Genomic DNA, 26,433 nt, shown 5'->3' with positions numbered 1-26,433 from the left:
CTGTTTATTGAATCAGTGAGTGGTTTCTTCGGAGATGAGGTCTGTAGATTGCTGTTGCTTCTGCTGTTTACTGAATCTAACCACTCAAAATAATAGAACTTAAGTTTATGCCCTGCCAAGATACATTTTACCTTCTTTTTAAAATTTTATCCATTTTATGTTTTTAAAGTAAAGTTCTAAAGCCTATTGCAGAGAAAATTGCATGTTTATATTTAAAAAGTCAGATTCGTGAGCAGAATGACTATCACAATGATAGTGAAGCCTTCAGATTTCCAACAATGAATTGTCTTGGTAAAGTGAAATTGGAAAAAAAAATGAAGATTTGCCTTTAAGGAAAAGAAAGAGTTAAAAATGTAATTTATTGATATGTCAAAGATTATGGGTTTCCAGATGATGAGGTGTACTATAGATATATCACATTTATTTATTAACTAAGGGGGTTATTTTGTAAGCCTATCGCATCCTCTGGGGGCGGAGTCAGGGCCAGAAGGGGAGGAGTCGGGGTGGTGAGGAGGCAGATGCGGCGGTAACTTTGCTGGCGGTGATAAGGTAAGACCTGTTATTGCTGCCAGTAGTGCGCACCACCTTTCACGGTGGCACTATTGGGTGCGAAAGCCGGCAGTGATAACACCGCAGTGGTGCGATTGCTGCCGGCTTTCACAGGCCCACCCCCTCTTCGCCCCCCCGCCCCCCATTACCGCGGGATTCACTAAACTGTGAGACATAGGAAAATCCAGGCCTAAATTTCCAAACTGTCAAATCACCAAAATGCTCCAGGCAGTGCACAGCATATAAATAACAAAATATAATCAATAATATAACCTACATCAATAAATAAATAAATATGAAATAGCAAAATATAAAATACTAGTCAAAAGTGCTAGGAGTTGCTCGGGTTTATAACGGTTATAAATTTTAAAATCGAACAAAAGTGAAAATGATAAATATTGTTTTATTTTGTTAACTAATTAACAGTAAACATATAGAAACTTAGGAAACCTCTCCAAAAACCACATTGACAGTATGTTAGATGTCTCTTCTTGTCCAACTCTAGAGAGCTCTAAATAGCAATTGTAATAGAAGAAGATTAAAAAGCGCTGATTCCAGTACAGATCCCTGGGCAACTCACTATTTACCATACTCCATTAAGAGAAATGACCAGTTAGTCTGCTTCCTCTATTTTAACCAGTTTAGAATCCACAATAGTGGCGTAGCCATAGATGGGCCTGGGTGGGCTGTGGCCCACCCACTTAGGGCTCAGGCTCATGCAATCAGAGTTGCCTGATACCAGAATATGAGGCCTGCTGGATGGCTGCTGAAGTTCCCAGGCCTAGAAGGGGGATACTGTTGTGCGCCCCGTCCGCACCCGTCTCGCGCATGGGCTTGCTCACCTTGCTAACTCCTCTGCATGTCACTGAGTTTCCTCCCCAGCGGCAGCCACAAGTTCCGCTAGGCCTGGGCGTCCCACGATGGCAGTCGCCGGGCCTTCCACTGCGCACCAGGCCTCACGCCGGAGTACAGCATCTCCAGTGGCACTGGCCACGCCCCTACGTGCATGCGCGCAGACCGCCCAGCCTCTTGTAGGGCCAGGGGCAGGTCCTAGCTCCGTGGCGCACCCTGATTGATGGAACTATATCAGGAAGTCCCTGCCTGCACTTCCTTGCCTTGGCAATCGGGTCGGCATTGTATTGTATGCTAGGTTGCCTCCGCGTTCACAGTCTTGTTCCAGCCTTGTTCCAGGATCTTACTGTTCCAGCCTTGTTCCAGTGTCCTACTGTTCCAGCGTCCTCCTGTTCCTGCGTCTGTCTGTTCGTCTTCCCAGGTAGTACCCTCGGACTGTCTCTCTGGTACTGACCTTGGCCTGTTCCTTGACCTTCCTGTCTGCTGCGTTCATACTGACTTCTGCCTGCCTTGTGACCTCATCTGACCTCCAGAACCTGACCTCTGCCTTGTTGACTACTCCTCGGATTGATCCTCAGATTCTGACCTCGGCTACCATTGACCAAATCTCCTGATTCTGGCTCTGTCCCTTGCCTTGTCATCACCTACGCTGTTTGGGCCTTCCTTGCCTCTCCAGGCCAACAGCGTGAAGACCAACCACGCTCCCTTGCTGATCGTGGGCATCCCTCTCTACTACCTCTTCGGGAGACCCTGCGAGGCCCAACTAAGTCCAAGCGGCCTGGGTCCCTACGGGCTCGACCTGGGAGGACCTTGGGCTTCCAGTGGTGAAGCTCATCCAGCCTCTGTCTCCTCCTGTGCTCCGCCCCCTGGGTGCAGGTGCTTCCTGGTCCCTACCAGGGAGCCATTCTCCATGGTGCCAGGACAAGGGCCCACCTCCAAGCGCAACAGTTCACAGGTAAACTCACAGTCGGACGTGTGTTTGGATGCATTAGACTAACACCCAATGGAAAAAGTGGATTAGCATGTCCAAAATGCCCATCCAAACAAACATGTAGTTAATAGTGCTCATCACATGTAAATGCCATGTAGATGAGGCAATTAGCATTTACCTCCCGATGCAGATAGTGCTGGTCCCCTAATGCACCTTTTTTAATGCAGAAAATTTAACACCAGCCCCAGAGCTGGCATTGTTATACCATGAGCCAAGGACACATGAAAAAAATAAAAATACTGCTCTCTTTGGTTCCTCCTACGTTGCGATATTAAGATCTACTTCTTCAGGCGATGAAAATTAAAGAAAAATGTAATCGGTAGTGATGTGCATCATTTTTTTGACGGATGAAAATATCATATTATATTTCATAATCTGTTATGTATCAGGACCCCACGAAATTTTCGTGTGGTTTTCTTATCTTTTTTTTGGGGGGGGGGGGAGAGAAAGGGCACACAGAAAAAAAACCCCCCAAACCCATCCCGACCCTTTAGATCTAATTATTTACAATCCCCCACCCTCCCGACCCCCAAAAACTTTCGTAAAGTACATGGTGGTCCAGTGGGGGTCACGGGAGCGATCTGCCACTCTCGGGCCATCGCCTGCCACTAATCAAAATGGCGCCGATGGCCCTTTGCCCTTACCATGTGAGAGGGGCTATCAGTGCCATTAGCCGGCCCCTATCACATGGTAGGAGCAATGGATGGCCCGCGCCATGTCCAAGGCGCTACTTAGCCGGATAAGTTAAATCTGGCTAATTTAGATCAGCTCTATGGCTGATCTAACTTATCCAATTAACTTAATTGGATAAGAATGAATATTGCTACTTATCTGGAAAAGTCAACCAGATACGTAGTGCCGTCCAGATCCACCAACTGCCTGTCCACAAATTGGCTGGCTAAAAGGTAGCTGGATAAGTGACTTATCTGGCTATCTAGCACTGAATGCGCTTTAAATATCAGGCCCATTGTCTTTGCACAGTGTACCTTCATTGTTTAGGGTGCCAACTGGTGACCACAGGCAGACAGGACAGTGAGACTGTTACTTTTACATGCATAGATAATATTGCTATGTTCTCACTGCTGATCATTTCATGCATAAAAGCTACATTAAGAATTTTTTTCACAGTCTTTTTCCTTTAGTTAAAAAATGAGAGAAAAATGAGGGAAAAATTTACTGTATCTTTTAATTTCTGGAAAATTAGCTTATTTTATTTTAGTTATTTGAATCATTGTTTAAAATTCATAATGTTTACTTAAAATCAAAGGAAGCTGTGCTTTCAGCTTTTCTCTGGTAGTCCGATGCTTTCATGTGTTAGCTGATCATACATACTAGTTGTGCTTGCTGTAGAACAGTGCTCCTGTGCATAGATTTCAGATGAGTGTGAAAAAGAGGAAATTCCCTGAGGTTCCAGAAGGGCATAATTTCAGATAGGTCTGCAGAGAACCACTGAGTTCTGCAACAATCTATTGCAACTGTTCAGTGAAAAATCTGTATTATGTTGTACACTACAGAGCTCTAGGAGTTGCACTGGAGCATGCTGAATTTTTATTGTAAAAAAGGGGATTGTGTAGCCTTGAAAAAAAGTAATGGATAACATCTTGTACAATATCACATATAATTTCATGGTTTGAATAAATCAATCAAACTGGGTACTCAAACTGCATTAAATTAATTTTAAAAATATATGATTAGGCATCTGGGTTTGCTGACGATGTATGAAAGGATGTATGAAAAGATTTAGCAGCTTTGGGGAACATAATTTTTTATATTTGTGTACAGATATGCTAGAATCATCTGTGAAAACTGATCAGTGAAAGCATGCTCCTTGTCATATGGTTAGGCTTCTTAAAGTGAAATATTTATTTTTCTATCCTGTTCTCTAGTTTTAAAAATCCCTGCTCCCAACAAATGTCATGGAAACTTGACTGATAGTGAAAAAGGACTGTGTTGACCCCTCATTGAGATATGCAAACTATTTAAAGATATGTTCACAAATTAATATGGTGAACCTGGGTGTTGCTAATAACTCTGGAGCCACTGTCAGAGACAGGATGCTGGGCTAAATGGACCGTTAATCAGACGCAGCTTCGCCTTTCTTATGTAACTCGTGCAAAATCCATCAGTTCATGGAATTAGTTTCATTTATGCATCTCTTTTTTTGAAACGAGCAGTTTGTGGCAAAATCTGCCACATATCTACACAGAAGCAGCTGCACATTTTGCCAAGATCCATGCTAAATATTCAGATGGATTTTTGCACAAATCTTAGCAAACAGGCGAATGTTGGCAGACTGGAACCGAATTAAAATCCATTCAGTTCATTTCCGTTTACAACAAATCAGCACATCCTAAATTTCTAAGTCTAATATGTAGTTTTTTGCTGTGCAATTTTTTTCCTTTGGCTTTCAGTTCAATCAGAATCAGACTTCATTGAGGCTATGACACCATTAGCCTGCTTTCATAACTATCCAGGGTACTCACGAATTTCAAACCCCTCTTCCTCCCCTCCTACTTAGCCAAGCCATAACTGTTATAGATCTTGGCTATACACCCAGAATTTGATCACTAGATGTTATGTTCATAGAACTGATGGCAGAAAAAGACCAGATGGCCCATCAAGTCTGCTCTGCAACCTTGTTTGAATTTGAATCACAGACGTTTAGTCTGTTGTGAACCAATTGGGATCTCCTTACCTGGGGACTGTGAATGCTGCCTCACACTGTATCCTCAGCACAGATCAGCCCATGGTTCCAGGAATCAAATCCAGATCTTTTGCATGGCTGTCTGCAGCATTGCCCCATAGCTATCAGGCCAGCCACTGTTCAGTGCCTAAGACAATGCTTGAGAGAACTTGATTGATGCTACTTTCAATAGATGTTTCTTAAAAGCATGCAAAGTTGATGAAACCCACCATTTTGAAGACAGGGATTGTACCATATAGATTTCTTTGTTTCCTGAGCGTAGACTCATTCTTTTGTTTTTTCATTTCAGGCAGCAGAGAAGCAGCATTCACCTATGCCATCATTGCTGCAGGAGTAGCTCATGCAATCACTGCTGCTTGTACTCAGGGAAACATGAGTGACTGTGGTTGTGACAAAGAGAAACAGGGACTGTCCCACAGAGAGGAAGGATGGAAGTGGGGAGGCTGCTCTGCAGATGTGCGATATGGAATAGGATTCTCCAAAGTATTTGTGGATGCCAGGGAGATCAAGCAGAATGCAAGAACCCTCATGAACTTACACAACAATGAGGCGGGACGTAAGGTAGGCAATGCTTTCTCAAACTTTTACTGTTGCCCCTTCTTTTCTAGCCTTTGAATTTCACTCATTCATCCACTGCTGAGATAAAAATGTGGTGCACATTGAATAGAGTTATTCTAAGAATATTTAAGAGAGAATAGCTTGGGTAATTCATAAATATTTGAGGGTAGTCCCTCCTAAATATTTGTCTAAACATTGCCCTTTTTAGTTGACAGACTATATTGTCAAGTCTTTAGTTGATCGCATGCCAATGACAAAAAAAATCCATTATTATGGTAAGGCTGCCTATGGGCTTCATCAGATTCAGGAATGAATGATTTTTCTTTACAACACCCCTTCCCCTTCTATTTTTGTAGGCCCTCCACAAATAATATACCTTGGGAGGGTAGGGGAGAGGGGAGGCCTGGGAACTACAGACATGCCTCCTTTATGGTACTTCCTCAGCACCACTCATGGTGTCATAATGATTGCCATGGTAACAGCAGCTATTTTCTCTCCCTCCCAAGACCTAAATGCAGTACCTCAACAACTCATTCAGGTCCAACTGACCCTGACGGATGTGGAATCTGAACTTGGATCTTCCATGCTGCAGCATGCAGTAATACAACCTGAGGGCAGCCCAGGAATGTATTTTTTTTATCATTAAGGGAGGCGATTTTCAATAGCCTGCATTGTGTGTGTAGGTTATTTTAGCCCGTGTATATGGCACCAATTCTCAAAGGGAAAAAACCAGCGTTGTTTCCCATTGATAACAAACAAGTGTAAAGTCTGTGCTTTCAAAGTGTCCAGGTGATTTGTACTTGCAATTTGTGCAGGATGCCAAATGGGGGAAAAATAGCACATGTACTTTTCAAAATCCCATGCACATATGCTAAAAATACCCATGCAAATGCCTCTTTATCAAGAGGATAAAAGTATATGCATGAAGACAGCCATGATTACTTTTAGTCACACTTGATAAGAGGAATTTTTAGTCAGGCCATCTTACACAGGAAGAGGCCTAGTTACCTTAGGGCTTGCCAACTTTCAACTATGAAAATTCCAAACACTCGGATTGACAGAGTAAAATTTTTACCTTTGCCCTTCAACATGACTATTTATTTTAAACGTTTATTACTTGCATTATTACTAGAAAATTGTGCACAAAGCGAGGTAAAACCAAATGAGCCCAAATATAAAAATACCATTAACATCCATAAGAACAGTCAGGAAAACTACAAATACTTAACAAGTGCCACCCCTACCATTAAGAAAACTTGCATTTGATTTGAAGAAGAATCAAATACTTGTCATTTATCAGGTCACACAGAAATTCTAATAACTCATTAAATCTACTTTGTCTCGTTACTGTTGTGTATCCCTTGAGCCAGTGATCAATCTCATAGTAAGACAGAGATAAAACCCAAATCGCTCCATCCAGTCTGCCCAGTTGAGATTCCTCTGCTTTGGGTAGATGAGAATACATATTCCCATACAGAATTCAACACCAGCTTCTCCCCACTATCTTGTCTTTTTTATCTGATACCCATCGTTGTCATCACAGGGCCAGTACTAGGGTTTGAGATGCCATAGGCAAAGCTTACAGCTTTTGCGACCCCTTTCTTTACACACAATTAAAAATTATGCAGTTATAGCAGATTTTACATGGATAAAATATGACTTATAACATGTATATTTTGTACTGCAGTGGTACTGAACAGAAAACTATGCAAAAAAAGACACTGGGAACCCATATGTTATTAATCCTATTGTAATGTGTGTTGGGTGTGGGTTTGGCCACCAGAAAGCTATGAGTAAACAATTACAATATAGTAAACCTCCTAAAAAAAAACAGCACTAACTGCCAGCACTCAAACAGTAAAACCCCTACCTAAGAAAAGACAATACTGCAAATATTATACCAGGCCCTAAAACCAATACACCTCCTATTAAGAAGCAGAACAAGGCAGGCTGCTATAAATCCCTACACAGAAACTACAAGCTAACAGAATACCTCACCTTGGTCACACATGCAGAACACATACTGACCCTCACCAAATATGGAAAAAAGTGACCATGAAGTATAAATAGAAACATACAGTTGGAAACCACAAAAAGTCAGACTGTATGTAGTGCAAGAATGGGAAAACAAAAACATCACATTCCTCAAAAAACAAAAATAAAACCAAGAAATATAAAACATCTTAATAGTAAAACCATATTCAATGATTCATAAAAATGTCAATATGGTTAATAAATATTTACAAAAAAACTGATGAAAAGAATAACATCCAATTATTAATAACGCATATTAAAAATTTTAAAAATTTACCAAACACCAATAAAATATTTAAAAACAGCAGACATATCAAATAAAGGCCAATAATTTAAATATGGATAAGAAAACATCTCAGGACTCCATATCTGTGAACTTTTGATTTCAGTCACCTTAGATTGTCATGGATTAGTAGGGGAGAAGAACTGTGCACTTTATCTTCTCTCACTCATACACTCACACTCTCTATATATACAATTGTTCTCTCTCTCACAAACACACTCTCACACATATTTACTCCCATTCACATTCCCTCTCTCTCTGACATACACACTCACACATATACATATATGTACTCACAAGCCTCTCTTACATGCTCAGTTTCTTTCTTTCACTCATACAGGTTCTCTCTGTCACCCACGCAAACAAAACTCTGGCACTCATACATCCACAGGCTCTTTTACAGTCACTGACTCTCATTGCCGCCCACATGCACATACAGGCTCTCTCACACTCACTGACTTTCTTTCCCTCCTACATGCACATATAGACTCTCTCACACTCTCTCTCCTTTCCATATGCATATACTGGCTCTTTCACACTCGTTCTCTGTCTCCCACATGCACACATAAAGACTCTCCCTCCCACATGCACATACAGACTCTCTCACACTCACTGATTCTCCCTCCTACATACACACATGCAGGCTCTCACTCTCTCTCACACATACAAGTTCTCTCACACTCACTTTCTCTCCCTCCCACATACATATACAGGCGCTCTCAGACTCACTGACTCTCTCTCCTTCCCACATGCACATACAGGCTCTTTCACAGTCACTCTCCCTCCCACATGCACATGCAGACTCTTTTGCACTCATTGATTCTCTCTCCCTCCCACACACATATACAGGCTCTCACTTTCTCTCACACACTGACTCTTTCTTCACACACACAGGTTCTCACACATTCTCCTGGCCTCTGCTTCAGAAACCCTATGTCCCCTTGGGCCTCTTGTCATGCTATGGGCGAGAGGAGAGGTTCCGGTGGCCTTTACTTATTGTCCCGCGGGAAGGAGAGGTGCTGGCAGCTCCTCTTCCTGTTGTGCTGTAGGTTGGGTGAGAGGTGCTGGTAGACATATTTCTTTCTTGTGCTGCGGGCGGAAGGTGAGCCTGAGGTGGCCTCTTTTCTTGTTTGCTGTGGGCGGGAACCAGGAGAGACTGTGCCAGCGGTCCCGCAGGGCCTTTTATTGTTAGATCATGGGTGGGGAGCAGGAGGGAAAGTCCTGGCAGGCCAGCTGGACCTTTTCTTGTTGGGCCGCATGCAGCAGGGAAGGTGCCAGTGGCCTTTGTTTGTTGCCCTGTGGGAAGGAGTATAGGTGCTGGAAGTGTGCAGAAGGTGAGGTGAAACGAAGCATTGGTGGCCTCTTTTCTTATTTTGCCACAGGTGGGAGGCAGGAGTGGTGGTGCTAGCAGCTCCAAGGGACTTTTTATTGTTGGTCTTTGGGAGGGAGAGTAGGTACCAGAAGCCAAGATTGTAGAAGGGAGAAGAGGGGTGCGTGCATTTGCAAGTCATTTCCTAGAAGTTGTATAGCACCACCAATGGCTGTGGACTTCAACTACAGCTCCTCCAGGCTGATTGAGGAGTTGCAGATGCCAAAAGCTACTGCACTTGACTGAAGGATTAAAATCCAGACAATTTCCAGACATTTTAACCCTTTGGCTTCTGGGCACTATCTTAAAATTCTGTACTATCCAGAGAAAATCTGGACAGTTGGTAACTCTAAGTTATCTGTGTGAATGGCTTTGATAATATTCCTTTCCCTAATTATGTGCTCTTTCTCAAATTCCTCCTCCCCAGTACAGGCCTATGAAGATAGAGTTTCTTTCTAAAATACCTTGTCTGTAATTGCACTAAGTTATTTCTCAAAAATATTCAGTGCCTCTATCAAGTAACCAACTATATTTGAAAGCATTGATTCATTGTCCATGGAAAAAGAGAAAAGGCATGGAGAGGAAGAATTCATAGTAGGAAGAAAAATACTGAATATTCAGTAGGATGCATTGATTTAATAGAAAAACTAATGTTCCACTAGTTAAAATTGAATAGTTTGAACACAGTGAACTCCATATTCAGCCAGTGTGCGGCAGCTTTGTTCATTAGCCAGATAAACTGATTTGACTAACTAGTATTGTATATTCAGCAGCACAGCCATGCCACTAAATTTTCCTAGTTATGTTAAAGTTAGCCAGATACGTTTTTGGGACAGCTTTATGGCATGATTAGACTTATCTGGATAAGTTATCCAGCCGACTTAGTTCCTCCCTGCAACGTTTCTGGACTGCCCTTGGAATACCCCTCACTTATCCAGCCAAATTCCAGCCATATAAAAATAGTTATCTGGCTAGAATTTAGCCAGACAAGTGGTCAAAGTTTCATTTAGCCAGATGATGTAATTATCTGGCTAAATGCATTTGAATATGAAATGCTGAATATCCACTGAGTATCCCTAATAACTTCCCCAGTATAAATTATCAGTGTTGCTGTTAAAGCAATACTCTGACAGGAACATTGGTAGCTTATTTTTAATAATGCTGTCAAAGCAATGCTGGACGTGCCAGGAGTTGGACACATACTGAGATCCCAGCAGCGGCAAGAGGTATGGGGAGTTCCGGGTAAGGAGGGAGTGTTTGGATTGGGTATTTTGGGGGGGCAGGTCAGGCTTCAGGAGAGGGCCAGCCTTCAATTTCTATTTAGCAAATTTGTGTGGGAGGATTTTCAGACCTATTGACTGACTCCAGTTTTGGGATACGTTTGTTTGGGGTCTTGGAGGGAGGGGGATCAGCCACAGTGGCCAACTTTTATTTCACTTGTGTGGGGTTACTTGTTATTTGAATATAGCCAGTTAAGTTAAAGTTATCCAAGAATATGTTCCTGATAATTCTGAAACCTTACTGGTGATATTCAAACGTAGCCGGTTAGATTTAATAGTTATCTGGTTATGTATTCCCAGATAACTTTATTCATGAATATTCAGTGGGGTGTTTATCTCACTGAATATGCCTTATAACTTATGCAACTAACTTTAGTTGGATAAGTTATGTGTTATGTGTTATCTGTTTTTTCTTTTTTTAAATATTGGACTCAATCAGTTTATCTGTAAAGTTGAATGTCTTAGCTGTTATTTAGATAACAAAATTAACAGACAACAGGAATACAGCATTTTTTAAATGAGTGGTCCAGATATAAGTACAAGCTCCCTCAGGGCATGGGGCCAAGGATGGTTGTCTGTCTCTGATAGAGGGAGCCCAGGTACTAGTATGGAAGTAGCAGATCCAAGAAAATGCAGATAGGTCAGGTAGTTTGGGCCAGAGTATTCTTATGCAGACCAAATAGTTCAGGCTTAAAAGCAAAGTACATCTGTGCTTGATGCAGAGCTAGTGTGGCAGTAGGCAACTTTCAAATTGCTAGGACCACTTTGCTTTTCCCAGCAGTCCCTCCCTATTCAGGGGCCAAGCCGTTTCTCTGGTGCATGATTAGTGGTCCTGACTTCAGGCTCGATGCAAGATCTCTTCACTTGCATAAACCTGAACTAACCAGTGCCTTCTAGTGCCTCAAAGAGCAGTGCATTGCTCCTCACCTAAGGAGGCCACAAGCAGCCAGCCCTGACAATAGCATCAGAATTTCTGAATGTAGAATATTACATCATTTACTTTGAGGGTTTGCATTAATTATTTTACTTTGAGTGCTACATAAAGGTCATAGTTACTGGTGCTATTTGAAGGACACTGAATTTTCTTAAATAGTATCTTACATCAAAGCTATTTCACCGTTAAAGCATAAGACGCATGATGAGTCATAGTTATAATTCATCAAATATATAATGCAATGCAAAACAAGGATACACCAAGGTGGCTTTCATTTGATATTCTTTGTTGTATCTTAAGTGTTCTGACTTAGCAATGCTATCAAAATCTGTGCTCTACTCTCTGTCTGCAGTCAAATCTTTTCAGAGGAACGTCTTTGGGATAAAAAATTGAAAGTACCTATTCTGTACTCATGGAAATACTCTCATAAAATAGAAATAGGGGTTCTGATTTTATGTTTAACTGATAAACACCAACAAACCATCCCTGAAGCAAAAAAAATAAAAGAAAATAGATGCTTAGTGGATAAACACTAAAAAAGCAAGCATTACTTTCCTTAGCATCTCTCCTCTTGCCTCTTTCCCTAGCAACTCTATTCTTGCCTGCCTTGGACCCTTCACTTTATTTTTGTGCCATTTCTGCACTAATGAGTCCTTAACTGCACATATGCATGTATTTAATTCAACCGGAAATGGTATCCAAGAATAGTGCCTATGCCACAAAAACACTGATAAACATGATTTTTTTGTACAATCAAAGAACCCCTAATTAGTTGGAAAATAAACATGTGGATAAAGGTGAACTGGTAGATGTAGAGCATTTGGATTTTCAGAAGGCATTTGACAAAGTCCCCCATGAGAGGCTTCTAAGAAAACAAAAAAGTTATGGGATAGGAGGCGATGTCCTTTTGTGGATTACAAACTGGTTAAAAGACAGGAAACAGAAAGTAGGATTAAATGGTCAATTTTCTCAGTGGAAACCGGTAAACAGTAGAGTGCCTCAGGGATCTGTACTTGGACCAGTGCTTTTCAATTAATTTATAAATGATCTGGAAAGGAATAGGGATGTGCAGAGGGACTGCATACGTTACATTCGGTATTCGTCGGGGGGCAGATATGTTGCATTCCGCAAGGGGGGGGGGCCCGATCCGTTCATGCGTACCATTCTTATTTGTTTCCCGGCTAAAATTTAATTAACAACAATCCCCCACCCTCCTGACCCCTCCAAGACTTGCCAAAACTCCCTGGTGGTCCAGCGGGGGTCCGGGAGCCATCTACTGCACTCACGCTGTCGGCTGCCAGTATTCAAAATGGCGCCATTAGCCTTTGCCCTTACTATGTCACAGAGGCTACTGGTGCCATTGGTTGGCCCCTGACACATGGTAGGAGCAATAGACAGTTGGCACCATCTTGTGCTCCTACCATGTGACAGGGGCCGACCAATGGCAGGTCCCCCAAGACTTGCCAAAAGTCACTGGTGGTGCAGCGGGGGTCCAGGAGCGATCTCCTGCACTCGGGGCGTTGGCTGCCAGTAATCAAAATGGCGCCGATAGCCTTTGCTCTTACTATGTCACAGGGGCTACTGGTGCCATTGGTCGGCCCCTGTCACATGGTAGGAGCACAAGATGGCGCCAACTGTTCAATGCTCCTACCATGTGACAGGGGCCGACCAATGGCACCAGTAGCCCCTGTGACATAGTAAGGGCAAAGGCTAATGGCGTCATTTTGAATACTGGCAGCCGACGGCGTGAGTGCAGTAGATGGCTCCCGGACCCCCGCTGGACCACCAGGGAGTTTTAGCAAGTCTTGGGGGGGGGGGTCAGGAGGGTGGGGGTTTTGTTTAAATTCGCTCCTTTAGATAGCCGAATAATTTGGTGAAGATTTGTTGTATTCATGGGAAATCGTGATACTTTTGCGACGCAATGAATACAACGAATATGGCCCTATACGTTGCGAATTGCCAATACGTTGCAAATGAATGCACACCCCTAGAAAGGAATACAATGAGTGAGGATATCAAATTTGGATGATACAAAATTATTCAGAGTACTTAAATCACAAGTGGATTGTGATACATTACAGGAGGACCTTGCGAGACTAGAAAACTGGGCATCCAAATGGCAGATGAAATTTAATGTTGACAAGTGAAGGTGTTGCATAAAGGGAAAAATAACCCTTGCTGTAGTTACACAATGTTAGGTTCCATATTAGGAGCTACCACCCAGGAAAAAGGTCTAGGCATCATAGTGGATAATACTTTGAAATTGTCGGCTCAGTGTGCTTCAGCAGTCAAAAAAGCAAACAGAATGTTAGGAATTAATAGGAAGGGAATGATGAATAAAACGGAAAATGTCATAATGCTTCTGTATCGTTCCATGGTGAGACCACACCTTGAATACTGCGTACAAATCTGGTCATCGCATCTCAAAAAAGATATAGTTGCGATGGAGAAGGTACAGAGAAGGGCAACCAAAATGGTAAAGGGGATGGAACAACTCCCCTATGAGGAAAGGCTGAAGAGGTTAGGGCTGTTCAGCTTGGAGAAGTGACAGCTGGGGGGGATATGATAGAGGTCTTTAAGATCATGAGAGGTCTTGAACGAGTAGATGTGAATTGCTTATTTACACTTTCGGTTAATAGAAGGACTAGGGGGCACTCCATGAAGTTAGCATGTAGCCCATTTAAGACTAATCGGAGAAAATTCTTTTTCACGCAATGCACAATTAAGCTCTGGGATTTGTTGCCAGGGGATGTGATTAGTGCAGTTAGTGCAGCTGGGTTTAAAAAAGGTTTGGATAAGTTCTTGGAGGAGAAGTCCATTCACTGCTATTAATCAAGTTGACTTAGGGAATGGACTCTGCTATTACTGGCATCAGTAGCATGGGATCTTCTTGGTGTTTGGGTACTTGCCAAGTTCTTGTGGCCTGGTTTGGCCTCTGTTGGAAACAGGATGCTGGGCTTGATGGACCCTTGGTCTGACCCAGCATGGCAATTTCTTATGTTCTTAACACCAAAGTTCATAACCCTTATTATAAGAACATTCTACATTTGAATCCCCTTAATTCTTTAAGGGGATTCAAAATAATTTTAGCATAGTTATAGTACCCTCTGAGAAAATGCTGGATGATTAGAGATGGGAGGAGAGTGAAGTAACATTTATTGAAGGAAGCATGAACTATGCTTCATCTTGAATTACCTAAGCCAAGTGCAACCTTAATCATTGATCTATATCAGGCAAGCAGAAGTCTACTCCTTCATGGATCTGACCTAACTTTAATCCTGGTGCAATATTTTCTTTGATAGCAGGTCAAATTTTGACCTTCCGTATCTTAAATGTCAGTCAAGTTCACAACAGATTTTGCAAACCTGAAAGGGGAATAAATGGATTTGATTTGATCTGGATCAAGAAAAGATTTGATTCAACTGGAATAAATGATCAGTTCTCACTGGACTAGGGTAATCTTTGGACCAAATCTGAACCAGTTCATGCATCTCTAGCTGTGAATCCAAATAGACTTGAATTTCTGCGGTACTGTAATGGAGTCTGGATTTGTCCCATCTTTTCCTTAGGAGTTCACTGTAGCAGAATTCAGTTAACATGAGTGCTTAGAAATAATTTATTCTAGGCATGCTTACAGATCAATTCAGATGTTGGAAGATGCACTCTGCAGAATAATAAAATTGTTTTCCCTTTCTTTATGAATGCATCATTTAAAGTGTTTCCCAGTTAGATCTTTAACCTTGGGGACAGATGTTGGTTTCTCAAAGAAACAGGTTTATGATTAAAACTTAGTCATATAGTTAAGAAGAAAAAAATATTCAGGAGGGAACAGATTGCAAGCACTTTCTTTTCACAGTACACTTTACTGAGCTTCTTTCTCATACCAGTAAAAAAGAAAATCTAAAATTAAATACATACCATAGAAATGCTGTCCATAGAAACAAAAACTACCTTAGACTCCAAAGATTATAGGAGATAAAGCAGATGTAAAATAAGGAGAAACTGGGCTAGGTTGTTTCACCCTTCTGGTAACATAGAGGCCGATGCAAAAAGGTGTGCTTAGCATAGCACACAGTTGAATTCGCAGTTATACACACTTATTTTATGTGCAAACTCTTCTGCCAATGCAGCAAGCCATTTTGCACACAACATTGTGCGTTTAAGTTAGCATCCTCACATGGAAATTCCATGCTAATGATGGCATTAAGTATTCTCCCCAAAGCAGAGATGTTTGCTGGATTAATTCCTGTTTTCTTAGCGCTGGAAACTTAACTCCTAGTCTGAGATGGAGTAAAGTTTCCAGCGTTAGTATCAGTCTACGAGTGGAAGCTGGAGTTCTGATGCTAGGACCTGTAGTTGGGATTTTATGCATTGAAAATATTCTTTGTGCACAAAAAGCATGTTTTACACACATAAAATACGATTTGGGGTAGATTTTAAGAAACTGCACGTGGGCGTCCATGTGTGCATGCTACCTGGTGCACACACATGGACGCCCGATTTTATAACAAGCGCGCGCTGGCGCACACATGTTATAAAATCGGGAGTCAGCGCACACAAGGGGGTGCACAATTGTGCAACTTGCATGTGCCATGCCCGCGGCCTTCCCCCATTCCCTCCAGGCCGCTCCAATTTCGGAGCAGCCTGGGAGGGAACTTCCCAACTCCCTAACCTAACCTCCCTTTCCCTTTCCCTTCCCCTAAATCTCCCGCCCCCTAGCCCTAATCTAGAGCCACCCCCGGACCTTTGTCCTACCTGTTGCGCGTGCCGGCAGCCTGCCGGCACGCGATCCCCCGGCACAGCAGCAAATGGCTGCTGTGCTGGGAGCCTCTGACCCCACCCGCCAACTCCCCATCCCTTTTTCGAAGTCTAGGGACATTCACATCCCGGGGCTTTACACGCATCGCTGGGCCTTTCTAAAATAGGCCCGGCGTGCGTAACCCCATCTACATGCGTAAATCCAATGGATTTACGCATGTAGGCTTTGAAAATCTGCCCCTTAATGCGCATAAAAAATGCTTTCTGCACGAGAACATTTTTTGTGCTCATAAAGGGATAGATTTTTTAAAAATACGCGCATGCATCTTGTGCGCACGCTACCCGGCGGGCCTCATGGACACGCAATTTTATAACATGTGCATGTTGGCTTTTTGCATTGGCCCAATAGATAGTACATAACAGCAGAAAAAGACCCATTGGCCCATCTAATCTGCCCAATTATTAGGAATGTGTAGAGGCAACATTTTCATTTTTTTTTTCATTTTAGGATTTTTTTGGGGGATTTGGTTTGTTTACAGGTCAATATTCAAAACTAAACATTTAAATGGATAACTTATGAGTTAGATGATCAACTTGTGAGTTAGATGGATGTTAGCCATCCAATTGGCTTTGAATATTGACCTCTTAATGTTTATTCCAGTTCAGTTTGTTTGCTGAACTGAAATAAATATTAAATAACCCCATCTCTCCCAAAAATACTTCCCTTGCAACTTCCACAGCCCCACAGTTCACAGACACCCCTGTCACCCTCTTCCACTTCCCTAGTGCTGCTCAAATGGTGAAAGAAGCAGGAACGATCCCCAATCTCTCTTTCCCCACTGGTTCCTCTTTAAACATGATGGCAGCCACAGGGCTGGCCAGCACCTTGTTTTATGGCCATAAAGTAAAATGGCTGTAAATCAATATGGATATAAAACAATCATGCGATAATCAAGCTTGTGTAACCTGGGCACCTTTTGGGTTACCAGTAAGCCCTGGGAGTGTTAGTGCAATGAGAGAGAGAGAGAGATAATTAGGGGAGGATCCATTCGTGTTGAGCCCCTCTCCTTGAGGGTGCTGGAATGGATGTGTTATGGTTGAGCGGTGTTTGGGTGGATCCTTGGGTACTGTGGTAGATGACCTCGCCCATGGAGAGGAGCCCCGTGAGGAGCCACAGTACTAGGCTAGACTCAGGACACACAAACACAGTTAGATCTTTATTATGCAGCTTGAAGATTACCACCAGAGGTGGCAGTAGTGAGGCAGTCTAGTAGTTGCAGTCTCAGGGACCTTGGCAGAGGGAGCCCGTCTCACCCCGTTGGTCTTAGGAGGTTCCGAAGCAGGTTTCCCAGCAAGGAAATACTGTGGATGAGATAGACTGAGAGTTTAGAGTACTCACTAGGTGTTTGCTGTAGATATGCGATTCCACCAGGTTGTAGAAGGAAGTGCAGGCACTGAGGCAGGGAGAGCAGGCCCTCGAGGAGTGAGTACCTGTTCCCTGTAAGGCACCTGAAATAAAGCAGAGGGCCCCCGAGGAGCAGGTACCCAGGTTAGCAGTTACCCCGAAGGGCAGAGAGAGAGAGCTTCCAGTGGCAGCACGGAAGCGGCAGAGTAGCGTAGACAGGAACGGATTCGAGTCCTTGCTAACTCAACGAGCTAGCAAATTAGAATAGATTATATACTCGGATGGCGTGATGTCAGCAAGGGGGAGCACCCCCGAGGTTCGCGCCAAGGTTTGAATAAAGACATGGGTGGCGCGTGCGCACCCTAGTAGGTACCTGGGAGGAGCATGGCGGGAGGCTGCACCATAGCCGTTCTGGGGACGCTGGAGAGGTTGGCTTTAAGATGTGGCAGTAGCCATCTTTCCTAGGTAAGCGGGAGGAGCCGTGAATAAAGTGAGGCAAATGGGGTGAAGCCATCTAGCACCGATGAATGCAACAGGATGCTCCATTCAGAGGTTTTGTAGCAGAGCTCCGCCAAGGGCTCTGGGGGCCATTTATCAAAGTACTATATAGTGTTTTTGCATGCGTTAAGCACCTTAACGTATGGTGCAATGTAAATCAGAAAAAGGGGAGGAGTGGTATTTGTAGCCAAGTGGGCTGGCTTAATGTGGATTTTAACTACACCTTTTTCAATTGCATTAAGCTGTGTGATATGGCTTTATCAAATAGCATTTTAGCTGCTGGAGAGTCAGCCCTTGAGTGAGTGAGAGAGAGAGAGAGAGGGAGAGAGAGAGGAGAGACTAGCTATAATGGCCTCATACTAGGTAGATATTTATACCTCTATTTGAGGCCCACCTAGTTACTCGAGGTGAGGTTTAGGTAGGCGCCGGCCATCTTTACTCATTAGCCCCTATTATTAGCAATGTTAATTGGAATCGGAAACGATTCCAATTCATATATCTTAACGATCAGATTTCCCCCCCCCCCCCCCCCCAGCCGAATCTGATCGTTAAGACGATCTGGCACACGATTCACATCTCTAATAAATACCTACCTAGTATAAGGGCATTATGGCTAGGCTCGCTCTCTTCCCCCCCCCTCCCCCAGTGGTTATAGGTCGGAATTACAACAATTCTGGCACTTACCACAAAGTGTAAAAAAGTTATCACAAATTGCAGTAATAGCTATGCAAAGTGCTAAGATAGTGCACTTTGTGATAAACTGCTTATTACCATAAAACACACCCCTTTTCCTATCGCATGTAATGTTTAGTGCATTTTGATAATCCAGGCCTAAGTTTGCAGTTCAGGAGGAAGGTTGGGGATTTTGGCCTTAGTTATATTTTTGGCCTACTTGGGGGCCTGAGCTTCATCCTGCCTGTTATCCTTCAGCACAGGTCAAGGTCACCACTGTTGTAGTCTTCTCCCAAGGTGCAGAATGGTTGTCCTGGGAATTTTTTAGATTTTTGGACTTTTACATGGTGGGAGACTTCCTGGACACCTGGGCCTTCACTGGATTCAGGGTATAGGGAACTCTGTGTCTGGGACACCCAGGGATAGGGAAGACCTGCCTTAGAAGTGGCAGTGACCCATTACAAGGGGCAATTCTGCTGCTATTTCCTTTTTGGGAACCAGAAGACGTTATTTTTGAAGATCTGAGAGGAAGTGTTTTCTACCCCTCTTCCTACCCATCAGCAGACCTGTGAAGCAGTAGTCCATCCAGGATCCCTCCCAAAAGGGATCCCCATTGAAAAAACAGAAAGAAATAACTATTAACTGTGAGTAAGACCTATTTACAATTTGGAGAACACACAATTCTTCAAAAGACTGTGGAGAGAGAAATTTTGCTCTCTGAGCAAGGACTTGGCCAGCTTGGCAGGGGTTTCCCAACCTGCCCCCTGGGATTGCCATCCTCTAAATCCAGGGTGGAAAGTTTCCTTACCTACTAGAAAAGACTCCTGCACAGATAGAGGATTAAGAAATTGTAACCAGAGAAAAGACTGTGGCTCTGTATTATATTCATTGTGCCATTATCCAGTCGGTGTTGACAGTAAAGATTTTAAGTTGGACACTCATCCAGTGGATCCAGTGTGTTTATTTGACATTCAGCGCATGGAGAATAGAAAGAAACCCTCTCTCAGGGACACCTAAAGGGAAGTTAGCCACCCCTGCATTGGGACCCGAGAGGAACCCTTTCATCCCCAAGCCAAAGAAAGAAGCAAAAGCTAGTCAGGGTCCCTACCCTGATGAGATTATAAATAGTTTTATGGCTTCAACCATACAGAATACGCATACCGGGTTGGGGTTTCACTTGTTTTACAGCCATATTGCTTTATGGCCATAAAACAACAACTGTCCGGCCCTGATTCTAGCACCATTTCTGAAGAATATTCAGCAGGGCAGTAGTAACTAGGTATTCCTTCTGCCTCTTTTATCCCTTGAGCAGAGCTACAGACAGGGGCCAAAAGGAGGAAGGGTTTAATAAATTATCTAGACAAATATTATTCACATTTTGCTTTCAGTGCGCACTATTTACCAAAATGAGAAACTTGAAAGTTTTGGGGTTTTTGACCAATTAGAGATTTGTTTCATTTGAAACAAATGGAACTGAAAATGGGTATTTTTGGTTTGGATTGTGCATTTGTTTCAAACCAATGCACATCATCAGTTATTTGTGTCTAGCTGCCAACTATAGAAACTTGATCACTTGTAGAATATCACTTTTATCCAGGTCAGTTTTTTTGTATTTCCTTTTTGATAATCTATCGTCTTAGATAGATGATCATACAAGATCCCTGTGCATCAGAAATATTAACACTACTGCTTTTTTATTTTATTAAGATTGACATGCTAGACCAGCTTGGTAGCTCAGTCTCAGGGCTGTGAAATGCCATGTAGAAAATCCCTGATTCAATCAAGTTGGGTTTTCCATACCTTGAGTCAGTTGGGGGCTAGGAATCCTGAAAAGGCAATGCTTGCAACTCCCAATGGCTGGAGAAGAAGTCATGGTCATCGCTCCAGGGTAACATCTAATTGGTGGATTAAAGATCCCTGGAGCATGGCCCCTTGCCCAGGACCATCATTGCAATGACCAAATTGGGGATTAATATACTAAGCTGCAAATTCGCTGGCATCAATGAGCCAGCACCACAAAAATTTTTTTTTCACAATGCCAGCTTGCTTAAATATTCATGAAAATGAACTGTGCTGCAATTTCCCAGTGAAAATGTTCACAAGAAATCACTACCTTTTTCACAGAATATCTCCCTGAGGTATAGTTAAGTTTTGCCGAAAAAGGGCTGTTTAGGTACTTTTTCGTGTGCAGATTTAATATTCTGAAATCGCTAATGAGTCAATTTGGATGTTTTGTCAGCTCATTAGTGATCTTGCATACGTTTTGCACATGGCTTTGCAAATGAAATATAGTGCAGTCTAAAATTATCAAGAGCAATAACACATGCTATTTGGTATTCTTCTGCATGCTATCTCAATAGCATTCAAACAATAGTATGTTGGAGCTTCAAAATGGGGGAAAAACCCCTTGTATTGTAAATGTAGGCTCATGGTGTGAGATCCCAGCCTTTGTTCTGACTGAGCCAGAAACCCGAAGGAGCACGCGTATATGCTATTTTAGAAACCTAAAAATACACGTGTAAGTAAGGGTGCATGAGTAGATTTGCACCTTTAAAAAGGGGCGGGCCAGGGGAGTTCTGTGGCAGAGCCAACATTTCCACGAGTAAGTTGCTATTTTATAAGCAATTTATACATGTAAATTTGGCAGCTTATTCACATATATTTACATCTGCTCTGTATCTGGAGCAAGTGATTGTAAATATCTAAAAAGTGCTATTTATCCAGCTAAGGGCCTTATTTTCTAAGGCTTTCACACGCTTGCACTACCAGCGCAAGCATGCAATAGCTAGAAAGCTTAGTGCACACCTGTGCTAGCTACATCGGGGCAGAGTTGGTCCCAGAAGAGGTGGAGTCGGGGCATCACCGGGGCCGACTCTGCGAAGACGGTGCAGACAGCGAAATGGTAAGGTGCCGTATCGCTGCCTAGTTCACGCCGAATAACCACACCTTTTATGGTGTAGTTATTTGGCGCGACGCTGGCAGTGATCGCACCGCTGCGGCATTAGTGAATCCAGGCCTACGTCAGATAGCTGGATAAGCATTGCTTTTTTTAGACTTATCTGGCTAAGGGCCTCCCTTATCGCGTGCGATACCAGGATGGGGGCGGAGTCGGCCCCGGAAGAGGAGGAGTCGGGGCATCACCAGGGCCGACTCTGCGCCGACGCCGCGGACAGTGAAAAGGTAAGTGCCTTTTCGCGGCAGCTTTCGCTCCCAATAGCTACACCTCCTATGGTGGTGCTATTGGGTGCGAAACTGGCAGCGATCGCACCGCGACGGTGCGATCGCTGCCAGCTAGCGCAGGCCCTCCCCCCATTTTGGCCCCCCGCCCCTCATCTTCTAAAGTATCGCAGGCCTGCGATACTTTAGAAAATGAGGCCCTATGTGACTTTGCCTGATAAATGGTGTTTTAAGGCTTATCTGGCTAAGTAGTGGCTTTGCTGCTATTTAGCTGTATAAATCAGAAATAATCTGGATAAATTTCACTATTTAGCTGGATAAGTCAGAACTTGTCCGGTTAAGTGCTGCTTTCGAGTTTTAGCCAGATAAATCAGAATTTATAGCAATAGCTATACTCACGTATTTCTATGTCTATCTAAAAAAATATACACATGGATATTTTACCTGCATAATTTACATGCATTTAACCCCACTCCCCCCATAAATCAGTTTTTATGTGTGTAAATTGGGAGATTTTCTAATCTGTGCGCATCAATGAAACTACCAGTTTTACCAATTGGTCTACCAGTTCACCCAGTCCATATGCAGGTCAGCCTGAATTCCCCCATTTCCCGCAGAGCCCCTCCCCACCCAGTATTTCACTTTTAAGATACAAGACAGGTGTAAATACATACAAGTAAGCTGCCAAACTTACATGCATAAATTGCTTATAGAAAAGGAATTTATGCATGTAAATATTGGCCCCGCCCCTTTTTTAGACTTGCAAATTGTATAACTCTTTATTTATTAAAGGCACCAAACATGAATGACAGGTATTCAAAGATGCATTACATAAGCATGCAGAAAATAGCCCAGTGTTATTATAAACCAAGTATACTAAATCACAAGAAAATATGCTTTCAATAAACAGATATGAGATATATTCCAATAACTAATTCTCAGAGTGTCTCCATTGCCAATATAGGTGCCATACAGAATCCTACATTTCTTGCTTATTGCAAAGAGACGTGTTTTCCATGATAGCAATCTCTGCCACCATTGATTTCCAATGTGATAAGATATGTAGTAAGTCGTGCAGCATGTATATGATGATTGACAAGAATTTTGAGACTTTTTTTTAAATAAATCTTTATTAAAAATTCACGTGCAAATTTACTCATGTAACCTTTCTTCCATGTATATTTCGAGATTTCTATAACAGCATATGCATAAGTATATGCAATTTACATGCGTGTGTGCTGATTTTTACACGTGCAACTCTTTGAAAATTCACTTTCTGATTTCGTACAGTTAAACCCCCAGAATGCATCTGTTGACACCCTCTGAGAAATATCTACCGTACTTGAAGGTAATCCACTTTGAAGTGCCTGAAAGGTGGAATATAAATAAACGAATCCCCTTTTTGTGTGCACAATAAGATGTGCACAGAAAATAGATGTGGTTGGTGGGGGAGAATATTTAAAGCTCTGCTTTAGTGCACATAACTGGAAACGTTACACGCACAAAGGCTTTGAATATCAACCTCTTAGATTTTTTTCAGGCTTTTGGGAAATGTTTTACTTTAATGGTAATTAATTCTGGCCTGAAGTGTTTAGTGATGGCAGTGGCTCAGAAAAATGAACATGATGTTAATGGTTGCAGACAGGGCTACAGCATCCAGTGTGCACTGTGCAGTGGGAATCTGCCTTTTTTCTCACCACTTGATGTTGATGCTGAGTACTATGGTAATTGAATAAGCATAGCTGTTTAAATCTTCTCTGCCGTGCAGATTTATCTCTTGGTGTTGGAAAATCTCTCTCCTTTAGATATTTGCTGAGCATATACTCTTGCATGGGTTTTTTTTTTCATTGAATTATAGTAATTGAGTGCACAGTTAAGTCTATTTTGTAGGATGTTGTAAATGCTGTGGCAAAGAAATGCAAGGAGGTCTGTCTTGAGTTGTTAGCCAGAACTACTGTTTGGTTCGAGGCTACCCTGGAAACAATCTTCAACAACGGTGAATCCTGGCAAATAGCTTAACCCCCCTCCTTGGCTCTTCCTCTCCCTCGTGCTTTCCCTTCCTTGAGAGATCTACACTTGTTAAGGCCTGGCATCCCTTACTATATGATCAGACAGCTAGTATAATTTTTCACTGGTATTAAAATAAATCCAAAGTCCCGGGCTCACTCACAGCATTTTCCTTGCATTTGAAAGGATTAAAAAAATTGTTTTATTACTTTTTTTTTTTTGCAGTTTTTAGGTAATAGTCTTAAAGCAAGACTAAACTTGACAGACAAGCTCTGGGTCTCATCAACAGCAAAGTACAGATAGAGGAACATTAATGTAATTCTGACTTATGAGTGGGGTCGGGGTTGGCACAAAAACTGTAATCCACAAGAATCTTTTTTCATTCCACCTGTCATCCAGTTTCAGACTAATCAGGAATCATGATACATGGTCCAACTTCTTTCGTACACTTTCACCAACCTTTGTGTCTTTTGCAGTTGAAAACCAAATTCCTTTTTTAAATTAAAGATTAAAACATGATAAATTATATCACTTACCTGCAGTAGCAATTTTAATTCATGTGCAATACATAAATTGGGTAACAGTATCTCCTAGTGCTAATCTGCTGTGTTTATCATATACGTGGCAGAGAGAGGAGGTCAGATTACCATGCTATTACTTAATGGCCAAAATATCTAGCGATGAACTCACTATTGTTTCCTCATGTTCTTTAACCACATTGCTTAAACAGACTTGCACTAATAAAATACTAACTTTCCTAAATAGCTTACTGGTTCTTTGCAAGTTGTGATATTACTCAGTGCATTCATCTTCCCAGTGATAGGATACAGCAGTGCAACATGGACTTGTAATACCAACACAAAATGCCTTTTCTGCATTGGAAAATGAAGATGCTCCAGAAATGGAAACTGAAGTGGTATCTGAAAGGAATGAAACCTAATACACACACAGAAACCCCCAAAATACTAACAAACAACATAATAAAAATGTTCTTCTGCTAGAAGAATCTGTCATCAGAGGAGCTAACTTGAGGACTCATGTTGAGGGATACACAATAGTTAAATGCCAATGCAAACCAGATTATCAATGCAATTGAAGAACAAAGTAAGGACTATAAAATCAATATTATTGCTTATCAGGGGACAAATGACCTTGCTAGAAACAGAATTGAAGCAGTACAGAAAGATTTCCAGACTCTGGGGAAGCAGCTTGGGCATATGGCAAGGAGCTTTGCTTTTTCAGAAGTGTTACCTGTTCATGTAGAGGGAAAGGAAAGGCTAAGCCATATAGACAACTTCAATACATGGCTCAATAAATGATGTAAAGAAGAAGGTTTTAGATATATTAGAGGCTGGGGCAGTGTAAAAATGGTGATACCTCTGTCTGTGGCAGGAAAAATGATCCTAAGTGAGAAATTTAGATTATATGTCATCAGGCGTTTAGAAGATGGGGGGGGGGGGGGGGGGGGGGGGGGCAGAAAGAAGTCAATGGAAATGGAATGTTACTCCAGACAAATGAAAATACAAGACATAGGTGAAGAAATTAACAAAATAAAGCAGTTCTACAGTCTTCTCTTGAGGAAAAGATCAGAAAAATGTGACTAGGAAGAGCAGGAAGCTGAAGGAGAAAAAGTGGAAAGCTAGGAGCACAACTGTTTGTGGTCTGGGCGATTACGTTTTCAGATCTGCAGACCCAAATGGTGGAGTTGGACGTGCACATTATTGGAATTACAGAGATATGGTTGAGTGAGTTTCATGAATGGGATATGGCCATCCTGGGTTATAACCTGTTGAAGAAGGGTAGAGATGACAAAAAAGGGGGAGGAGTTGCTCATAATGTCAAAAGCAATACCCAGTTCAAAAATAATTAAACCACGTGGTATGTGAAAAAAATCATATATTTATACCACGTGGTATGTGGTATAAACCACGTGGTATGTGAAAAAAATCATATATTTATACGATTAAATATTTTTGCCTAAGATAACCCTCATATGTGAGCCAACATGCACGTATTTAAAACGTGTTTCGCGAGCGTTCACTGTTAAAAATCAGTTTTTCCAAAAACAAGTGAACGGCTCACTAACATATAATCATAGGGTTTGTCTTGTTTGAGTTCTTTCTGGGAACTCAATTCATATAAACCTTTTTGTGCTCCTTTTTCAATTTTTCAAAACCAACACTTTACAGACACGGAAGAAAACCACTTATCTTAATTATGCAGCATTTGTAGTCAGCGATGGATTAAACGTCCTGCCTGTGATTTCTGGTAAGCAGTAGCAATTTTAAAGTTCCTGCCCAGTACACCCGACACAGCGTGTGTTTCGTTATAACAACTTCATCAGGGGCTAGCTGCAATGCTG

The 26,433-nt window shown here is 42.3% G+C and overlaps 1 protein-coding gene across 1 annotated transcript in view; it reads left to right on the top strand.

Moving 5' to 3' along the window:
* WNT7A (Wnt family member 7A) overlaps positions 1-26,433 on the top strand; it is a 151,499-nt gene that overhangs the window by 50,757 nt on the left and 74,309 nt on the right. The window contains exon 3 of the mRNA XM_029600834.1: positions 5,386-5,657. Within this exon, the coding sequence (XP_029456694.1) occupies positions 5,386-5,657 (272 nt within the window). The remainder of the gene's footprint in view (positions 1-5,385; positions 5,658-26,433) is intronic.

This window comes from Rhinatrema bivittatum, chromosome 4, assembly GCF_901001135.1.
Source record: "Rhinatrema bivittatum chromosome 4, aRhiBiv1.1, whole genome shotgun sequence".
NCBI lineage: Eukaryota > Metazoa > Chordata > Amphibia > Gymnophiona > Rhinatrematidae > Rhinatrema > Rhinatrema bivittatum.
Note: the sequence above shows the minus strand (reverse complement) of the source record. Positions and strands in the feature narration are given on the sequence as shown.